The sequence below is a fragment of the Anopheles aquasalis genome, chromosome 2, assembly GCF_943734665.1.
Source record: "Anopheles aquasalis chromosome 2, idAnoAquaMG_Q_19, whole genome shotgun sequence".
In the NCBI taxonomy this organism is placed as follows: Eukaryota; Metazoa; Arthropoda; class Insecta; order Diptera; family Culicidae; genus Anopheles; species Anopheles aquasalis.
In genome coordinates, this window is record NC_064877.1 from 88,598,147 (window position 1) to 88,608,146 (window position 10,000).

A 10,000-nucleotide genomic window follows, 5' to 3' on the forward strand; every position below is an offset into this window, starting at 1 on the left:
GACCACCAATCCGTATGTGTAATGTCGGTTGATTATCACTTCGACCCGCACCCAAATTCCTGGCACACTTCACCACCGCATAACCACACCACCACGCACCAGCGGAAGCGTCACCAGTAAGCAGCATAAGGCAACAGCAGCAGCCATGTGCTCGATGTGCTGTGTCTTCTTTGTTCCAACACGGAGGCAGCACGTTTCACGACTCTCTCGGCACCAGCAGAACCGACGACTGAGGACAATCGGAGCCGAGCAGCCTCTGTTTTCCCATCCGTCGCGCGTGTATTCGGCGCTGGCGATGCTGCACGACGACCACGACCAGCGAGGGTCGGTTTACCGAAGGTTTGCTGCTGTTGATGCTGATGCTTGCCACTGGGAGTTAATCCAACCGCCTACCGATTGATTTAGTTCCTCAGAAACAAGTGCTCGAGTTGAGGGATTATTAAGCGTGATTAGACGAGTTTTAAGTGTCCCTTTTTGGAATGCATTCGCTGGCATTGGTTACTTGGATTGAACCAAGATCCATCGCAACGTCCTTTCCTTCGTTCGACAACAACATGCTAGAGGCTCTTAGTAGGCGCGCGTGCGCATTACGTCACGAGAGTGCCTGTCCATCGGTCTGGTGGTCGGTATCGAAACTATCATTTCACGTAGCGTGTAGGAGGGTGGTGGGCTGAAGGATACCACCCCCCCCGGGGAAACAGCGTTGTAGCCAACGGTCGTCGTCGTCGTCGTCGTGGATCGCTCCATCAATCAATTAGCTTCCCGGAATGATGATGATGATGATGATCCCACAGTATGAGCTGGCTCAGCGTACCGAATCGCACCGAACTAAGATCGAGTAGAAGACCAAGACCGCCAGAGACCAAGACTAACCCTACCACCATCATTCTCCTGTTCGTCATCATCATCGGCGACGTCGCGACGCGACGCGAGACGACGAATTGAATCAAAACCTTCATCATCATAAATTAGACGATCATAGGACCGTGTCCACCCTCCCCAGCGAACGGCCACTCCTCCACCGGAGAAGCGCCATCGCACGATGATTATGACATTTATTATCTCGTTTTCGGAAGAGAGAGAGACAGTTTTGTTTTTCCGAAAAACATACACGCCGCCAAGTCGTTGGCCCGTCAAAACAATGTCGCGCCCATGATAACCTCCCTCCCACCCAGGGGGGGTCATGTCACGGGTCATGGTTAGTGATCAATGTTCACTTGCGCGCATCCGGCGTGCGTAAATTAAGACGTCACCCCGACGGGTCGAGGGCGGATAGGTGTGGCCACGAGCGGATCGGACGAGAAGAATTTATTGTTTTCCCATCGATTGTGGGCCATCTAACACTCGCATGCATACGGGGGAACCTGAACTATGTTTCTGGTGGATTGTTTTTTGTTAGTTTCCAACCCACTCGATCACGCGAACCCGAGCGATGGACCGGAGAGCATTCATTTGATTGGCTTTAAAAATCAAATTTATGATCCATGCTCTCAGAAATAGTGTTCACTTTATCTCTTGTTCACGGCATTTCACCTACCTCCCTTTCCCCACCCCCTCCTCCACTGTATTACGCCACAAATATTACGGTTCCCGGCCTGTAATCAACCGCCACCAGCACCACCACGTGCACGGCTTGCTTGTACTTTGTGCGAAAGCCATCAATACCATCGAATGGTAAAAGGGGGAGGTGGATAGCATAAAACCGCATCCGAGCCCTAGGATGCTTCAAACATTTTTTTTATCACCACCTGCACCCTTTCCTTCTGTTACTGTTACTCCAGTGCACCGGATTTTTGTCGCTCAGTGGCCAGTGTTTTTTTTTGGTGCTGCGCAAAGTTGGGCAGCTGCAGGGAGAGCATAAAAAATGCAAGTGCATCGACGGAATCGATTTTTCCAGTTCAACGAAGGATTAAATATATTGCCGCTTCAGCCGATGGGGGGGGGGGAAGGAAGGGGTATGCTGGCCTGTTGGGGAGGGCTTTCTTTTTCGCCCTCGATGCGTACTCGAGTATAGTGAGTGCGCCGGTATTCGCTCGCCTATCGACCTATCTCACGCCACCCTTGGGTGCCACGCTTGGGATGGATTTGTTTTAACGGCTGCGAGTGTCCCCCCCTCGCCATCCTCCCAAAAAGTGGTCCGAGATCGTAGGCCGAGTGATTTATGATAACGTGTAATGTGCGCTCGCAGCATTTTTGTGCCCTGGACCTCCTCACATTAAGGTCCCAGTAGGGCCAGCGGTCTCGTACACGGTTCACTGATTAATCCATTATTCCTCCATTATCGACAACATGGAAACTGATACCAGATAAAGCGAGGGGGGAGGGAGGTGGAGTTCGCAAACCGCGTCCTGGCGCCTACTACACGCGAAATGGTGCTTCTCCACGCACGCACACGCGCTTGGCATGGCCTGACTTGTCGTGTCTACTTCGATCGAACGGAAATGTCATCCGATTACTGTCAACCTTCTTTATGGCGGTGATCAACAGCAGCAGCCGCAGCCGCAGCAGCAGCAACAGAGGCTCATCGTGCTCATTTCATTTTCAACCGGAATTCCCCAAACTAATTCCAACAAATTCGGCGGCGAGGACTCGCCCCGTCGCTCGCCGTCGCGTCGTCAAAGATGTCTCTAATGTGGGACCGCATTTTTGCATGGCCTGGCGTCTTTGGCGTTCCAATTAAACAATTAACTGTTGGCAAAGAGATAAATTGATTCCAATTAGGGGACCGTCTTCAGTCGCAGGCCGCCACAGCCGTCGCCATTGTGAGTTCTTGCGCTCGCTCGTTCGCTCGTCCCTAATCACACAACCTTACCCTTGGCCGTGACATATGACATGGTGTCCTCCGTCAGGGCGTTTGATGGCTAATCGGTGCGCCAGGATCTTTCTGACACTTCCCCCCGCCCGAAATAAAAAAAAACTTTAGGGTCCCAAAGTGACAAATGCATTTCACAAACAAACGCATATGCGGGGATCGTGCGGATGTGATAAAGAAGTTTTGTGTAATCAATTCAACTCGGAGACACGCTGCCATTACTTCGTAAACACTTGTTTCGGGAAATCTTCGGAAAGCTGCCTGGCAAACGAGGGGGCTGCTGCCTTCATCCTTCTCCTCTGCCTCTGCCGCAGTGCATCGCCCGGGATGTCTTCGCTTCCAATAATGAAACAATGAGCGTTGTCGACCGTCGGGACGGCCCCAAGCATGCCAGCGAGCGAGCGAGCGAGCGAACATGTCACGTAATCCTGATGGAGACAACTCTTTTTCACCTAGTTAGTGCATTGCTGATGTACGTGACTGGAGACAAAAGAAGCCGGACCCCTTTTGTTTCGTGTCTGAAGTGTAGTGTCCTTTTGTGGCCAATGCCAAACCCCAGGCCCAGCCAGCACCAACTCGGTCCGAGATCCGAGCGTTTGGTCCCTTCTGGAGCGCTGGTCGTCCGTGTCCCTCACAAGCCAGTTGCCAGCCAGTTGTCATTGTTTTTTCAGTAACTTGATAAAATATAATTATTAATGCACGTGAATCATCATTCTGCGCGCTCACTCACAGAGCTGCTTGTAATACCAATTCTGACCCCGATGGTTCCGTGAAGCCCCGACAATGTGGCCAACCCTCCGCCCTCTTTGCTTGCTTGCTTGCTTGTTCGGCTTCCTTTTTCGGGGTCCCTTTTTCCGGGCTCTAATGACAGCTGTTCTCACCTCGTAGGCCACGGGCAAGCCCTCAATCCCTCATTCTACAATCCGCAGTGAGTAATCGCAAACACCCTCCCCTTTTTGGTCCATCATGATAAATACCTTTATTTTTCCGAAATCGTTTCGAATGAGTCATGCTGTCGTGGTCAGACAGGTCAGACAACTACCGCCAGACGTTTGACTTGCACTTTTGCACACCACGCGACGCGACGCGACCCTTCCTGGCACCCAGAACTGGCCAGCTGGACAGCACGAGAAGAAGGGGGCACCGAAGCATAAATGAGGATAAAGCAAACAACAGGCAAAGCCCGTTTACCGCGGTCAGTCGCGACGCACACGGCACTAGATACAACAAACAATTGAGCCCCGGGTGCCTGCCAGAGGAAACGCATACGTCCTCCGGTGTTTGGCCTACATTCGAATTCCACCGGGACCTCGTGTGGTGCTTAATGGACGTCGATATTGGATGACGTTGACCGCTGCCACGCGCCAAACAAATTCGGGACTATCTATCTATCGTTCTATCTCTAATGGAAACTGCAGCACCGAGCGAGCTTCCTGCTGCACTCTCGAGGCTAGTTGTGTGCGTGATAAACAGAGTCAATTGTAAGTCTCAAAAAGGGCAAGGCAGGCAGGCATTAGACAAGGGAACAAAAAAAAATACATACGGTGGCGGTGGCCAGAACCCCGTTCCAGCACCTCTCTGCAATGCAACTCGTTGGCTCATGCAACCACCTTCTCCACCGACGCCAAGGAGTGGCCAGGGGTTGATGTTGTTTGCAAAGGGGCTCGGGGACGGGCGGTAGGTTTTTCTCGTGTTTACGTGACGCATATTTGTAGCGCTCGCTGTTTACAATCCACATACAGAGCCAGAGAGCTTGGCTGCCGTCCGAGTGCCGTAAATCACGCACGCACGACGCACCCTGCTGTGATTAATGACACCCGATGCCCTCCAAGCACTCCGCACGGCTCCAACGAGCTCCCCCGTCTGTTCTTGTTGTTGGTGGTGGCCAGTTGCACGCCACGCCCGGGAACGGAAGCACTTCTTGGAGAGTACTCTTTTTGGTGTTTGTTACATTTTGTTGTTTCCCTTCGTAGTTTTCTCTAGAACGTAAACGCATCCCTCGAGGAGCAGCAGGATTGTGCAGTTTATCGATTTCACTCTCACTCTCTTGCACTGACTCTCCCCATTCCCTCGATCGAGAATGGTTTCCCGAAAAAACAAAACACCCAGCACCCCATTACAGCAGCAACAACGAGCCAAGAGCACCCTCTGTTCGATCGTTCCAATCGGATCGAATAGAAAAAAAGGGTCCACAGACAGCCCCCGAGAGAAGAACAGGAGAAGCACAGAAGTGCGTCATATGGACTGACCATGGCTTCCCGGTAGAGTGCGTCGAGAAGCCGTGAATGCCGATCGAATGTGGCCACCCGCGCCCCTGCTCTCTTCTTTTGCGTTGCCATCACCTCGAACCCACACCCCACCATCGGCCATATGGTTTCAATTAAAACTTCGTCAACATTTGCGACAAAACCGTGTTTCGCTCTCCCTGGTTTTGTGTGATCAAAACCTTGAAATGTTAGAGAATTTCCTTCGGCCTCCCCCCTGATGGGCTGAGTGCCTTTTCGACGCGGACACGGATATTCGGTTTCCTCGTTTGCGCGAAAGCGATATGCGGTACGGTGTTGAGACATTGATCACCGCATTGATCGAGCGAGCGAACCGGAGAGTGTCTCGAGCCTGAACAGTCGAAGAAAATGCGGCCACTTGAACGACGAATTTCGGGGTCGGGGTCGGAGAGTCGGTTCACTCATCCTTTGCTCCTTTCGGAAGCAATAAAAAAGGAGAAGGAGGAGAAAGAACAGACCGTTCCGTTCCCATTAAAGTCGATCATTCAAGCAGCCTACTACGCGCGTTAATGCATTTCACTGACGGCTTCCATTTACGCGATCATCGCGAGAGTGCGTGCGATGATCATCTTCTTGAAGAGAGGAAGCTGCTCGCCCGAACGCACTTCATAAAACTAATAATGTCTTTTCAGTATTGCGCCGTGGTTCTTCTTTTGGGGTTAAAAAGAGAAAAGCAACCATGGTCTTGGTTCTTTATATGGAATGGAAAGTGGTGGCCAGACCGTGAATGGAATGGGTCCGTGCTCCGGGTCTTATATCAATCCTAATAAACACCATCGATTATTGTTTGTTCTGTGTGAGCACGGCGGAAGCGAACCGAGTGCAATTTGTTCCTCTTATTGCTGCGTTCTTGAGTGACACCCAGCGAGTCGTTGGTCGCATCGTTGGCCGCGATGCGTTCACCATACCACGGCCACGCCGCGAGACCTGGGAACGCGGCGAGGCAAGTGACAAAATGGGTCTTACTCCCACAACTTTTTCGTCAATTTCATCTTCACGCACTCGCTCCACTCCACTTAACGCGTACCAGATGTCTCCGGTTTCCCCCTTTCTCTTACGCCCGTTTTTTTATCGCTTCAAACAACACCATTCGACACCGTGCACCGCGAAACGAAAGGCGCGCGGTTCGAAAATGGAAAACACAGATCCCACAGAGGGGCGTAAATTGAAAAAAGTGTCTTCCAATTTCCAATGAGGGCCACAGAGAGTGAGAGAGAGTGTAACATTACACCATTAACATCCCAAACAAACTGCTGCACGCTGCACACCCTAACGCCATGTAACACTCTAGTGCCGATTGCTGTGCACGGCCTAGAGAGACAGAGAGATGGAGAATTGGTGTTCGAAGGGTGGCCAATACGTGGCCGATTGGTTGCGACGGATTGCGTGATTAAGTGATGATTGGTTTCGCCTCGCCAGGGGCGCCCTGCATGTGCATGTGCAGTCGGTCGGCATCAGAAGGGTCATTCCGCGATTCTGCTAATCGTTTTCGATTAACATGGACCGTCCGCGCACCGAGCGTGCATTGAACAAACATAACACATTCGACAAATGGCACACAGCCGACTCCTTGAGACTCCGTCGCGGTCTCTACATTGTACAAATATTTACGACCCCGGGATGCTGGGAGGCAACTTCACTAAAAATCTTTGTTCCGTTACAAGTGTCCGCGCTGTGTGCTCGAGGAACCGGATCTCACCCCCCCAAAGAACTCTTTTGGCATGGCAGCGCTTATTGATTTAACGGATTCCGTGCCGGTTCGGTCGGTGGTGGGAGTTGCCCATAAATCCTCGATTCCCCGGCCACGGCTTACCAGGGATTGAGTGGCACAGAGGCCAAGTGGCAGCGAAAGGGAGGCATTCGCAATAATTGAAAATATCCCGGGCCTGCCTGTTTACACGACCAATTGTTTGCAATTGTACGACCGCAACCCAACCAGCCAGCCAGCCGAGCATGCAAAAAAGAATGTTTCCTTCCCGCACCAGAACCGATCGCAGTCGGCCATGTGCTCAACATAACGACGAATCGCAGCAATCGAGTGCGGGCGCGCTCTTTGAGCCTAGAGAGCGACAGAGCCGTCAATAATTAATTGGCGAACCTCCTCCTCGCATCAAGTAGCCCTGCTGTGCCTGTGTCCATTGTGCGTGCCCGTTTGTCGTTTGTTGTGAAACAAGCGCTAATTTCAAATTGGAAACCCTTCACTCTGGCTCAAAGTTGGTCCTCCTCCACCGCATCCACACCGAGGCAAGAGCAGCATCAAGTGGGCAGCGTGTAGTGCGTGGTCCTCTGCGTGGCTAACTAGCGCTCGAGTGTGCTGTTTACAGTGTTTTTGGCGCGATAATACAGCAAATTATGAGGCACTCTGGGTTGGAGTGTGCGAGATTGGAGCATTCTGCATTCTGCCTGGAACGACGTTGATCGCCCCCCGCCCCAAAATTGTGGCCGTCTTTTGGCCACGGTCGAAGGTCGATGACATCATCGGCACCACACATCATGATGGTCGTGGGTTTGATGTATAAAAATAGAATTTCCTTCTTGTGCGCTGGAAGCAAAAGGGGGTCTGCTGGCCACAGCCGGCGACAAAACCACAATTGGTCCACCCTCACATAGACGGAGGGGAGGGGGTCACATAATGCGTGTCTAATCGATTATTTGCGCTTCTCATACCAGCCACCAGCCATAAATGGAATTCTCGGTGATGGCGGCAGCGGGCGACGATGGTCGTTGACGATGACGTACTACCAAACAGTACGTTTTCCTTTCTAGAGGCCTCACCATAACGTTTTGTTACATTTCATACATTTGAATAAACGTACAATGCGATCCCGACCACTGGGAGGCGTTTATGAGCGCGCAAAACTCCATCGTCGCCTTGACGCATGCTCGCAGCATGCCACCACGGACCGTGACCGTGACGGACCGTGCGACCAGACCACCGCATATTAGTCCCGGAAAAGATACATAATTTAGAGGATTTCAAACATGAACCCGGGCCAAAGAATTACAACAAAAAGAAAGGACCTCAACAAACAGCGCCATCGCTGCATCGCTGACGCCAACGGGTAGCGGTAACGGTAACGGTGGTGCAACATAATCTCTCTCTCGCCTTTCATGCTGATAACAACATGCTCATGGAACCGAAGCGAACACGACGACGACCAGGATGACGACGACGACGACGACGGTTGCCTGGCAGGACCTCTTACTTTGTCAACGCCTGCTGCTGCGAAGGGAAACGCGAGAACGAGAGCGCAAGCAGCGGCTGAGCGTGACACGACCAGACCTAACACGCTTGTTCCGCTTCGGCTGCTTCTTGATGTACACACCCGCCAAACCGCCGCCAACCCGGGGCCCGCTGGCCAACCGATCCGAGACCACAGAGAAAGGGAGAGAGCAAGCGCGTGCGTGCATCATCAGCATGTGTGGGAGTTGAGGGATATCTCGTGTTTCGTCCACCCCCGGAGGTTCAGTCTAGCGTAAGCATCGTGACCGAACGAACGTGTCCCCGGAACGAGTCCCATCGTTGTCGTCGTCGTCGTCGACTGTCGGTTGCGTGTTCTACGGAGAGTGCCCGCTTTGCGCTTTTAATTACCGTTGTGGCCACGCTGTGCCGCCGTCAATAAAGGTGCGCGATCAAATTGATTGACCGCCACCAGTAGTGTGTGCCAGGATGTGGTGCCGTGGCCTGGCGTGCTGTTAGTGTTTTGTCCTCCTTGTCCTCCTTCCTGAAAAACCAACGAGTGGCAATGGATCATCATCAGGAACTGCGCCACCACCATGTACAGCCACATCGCCTCGATTGCCTCGGTGTTTATGGTTATTGGTTTCGAATGATGTGATAAACGCGTACGCACCACCGCGTTGCGTTGTGATAACTGCGATATACCAGCAGGTGGAAAGTGTGTCCGCGTCTCTGTGCCGGAGTTCCTGAGTGTCACTATCACACAGGTTGTTCCAATGATTGTTGTCGCCATTACTGGCCGTAGGAAGCATGAAATGTGGATTCCATTGTTGCTGCTACCGTGGTTGCTTTCGTTTGTGCCAGGTGAGCAGACGATGACCCCGGGTACGATCGAACCTCGCGCTGACTTTGTCTGAATTTCAGATTCCGTTCGCGGTATTAAGCTGACCGGGTTGAGGGTCCCCAAGTACGCGATCCTGGGCCATTCCGTGCGGCTCGAGTGTCCGTACGAGATGGAAGGTGACGAGCTGTACTCGGTCCGGTGGTACAAGGATGGCAATGAGTTTTATCGCTTCGTGCCACGAGATAAACCGGAAATGCAAGTCTTTCCGCAGCGTGGTGTGTCGGTGAATGTAAGTCGCAGGTTCTTTACGCGGCGAGGTCCCATCCCTCTAATGCACCTTGTCCTCTCTGCAGGTGCACAATTCTTCCAATAATCACGTTACACTCGAAACCGTTAAGCTCTCTTCGAGCGGGAAGTATCTTTGTGAAGTGTCCGCCGAGGCGCCCGATTTCCAGACCGTCTCACAGCACGGTGAAATGTTGGTCGTAGGTATGTGGCCACTCAAAAGCGCTCCCAAAAAATGCTATTTCCAAAAACCGTCATTCCTTTCCACCCAATCAATCAGTTCTGCCCGATGAGGACCCCATCATTTCCGGTGGTAAGGCTCGGTATCAGATCAACGATTATGTGCGCGTGAACTGTACATCCGGTAGGGCGCGGCCAGCGGCCCAGCTTGCCTGGTACATTAACAGTGAGCTCGTCGATCCAACGCTCCTGCGACGGTATCCAACGATCGTCTCATTTCCGGATCAACTAGAAACGTCCATTCTGGGGTTGGAGTTTCGCGTCAAACAGAAACACTTTCGTCGGGGTGACATGAAACTCAAGGTATGTCCCATGCCCTTGGACCATTTGGACCCGTGCACTCCTCTAAAGTG

At 52.3% G+C, this 10,000-nt stretch overlaps 2 protein-coding genes across 2 annotated transcripts in view; one reads left to right on the forward strand and one right to left on the reverse strand.

Annotated features, from left to right (window-relative positions):
• Positions 1-206, reverse strand: part of LOC126580815 (uncharacterized) — a 4,153-nt gene extending 3,947 nt beyond the window's left edge. The window contains exon 1 of the mRNA XM_050244081.1: positions 1-206. This exon is cut by the window's left edge and continues 604 nt beyond it. The gene's annotated coding sequence lies outside the window, so the exon portion shown is untranslated.
• Positions 207-8,602: 8,396 nt separating this feature from the next.
• LOC126581633 (uncharacterized) overlaps positions 8,603-10,000 on the forward strand; it is a 2,473-nt gene continuing 1,075 nt past the window's right edge. The window contains exons 1-4 of the mRNA XM_050245435.1: positions 8,603-9,142; positions 9,203-9,411; positions 9,476-9,611; positions 9,688-9,950. Of these exons, the coding sequence (XP_050101392.1) occupies positions 9,055-9,142; positions 9,203-9,411; positions 9,476-9,611; positions 9,688-9,950 (696 nt within the window). The 5' untranslated portion in view covers positions 8,603-9,054. The remainder of the gene's footprint in view (positions 9,143-9,202; positions 9,412-9,475; positions 9,612-9,687; positions 9,951-10,000) is intronic.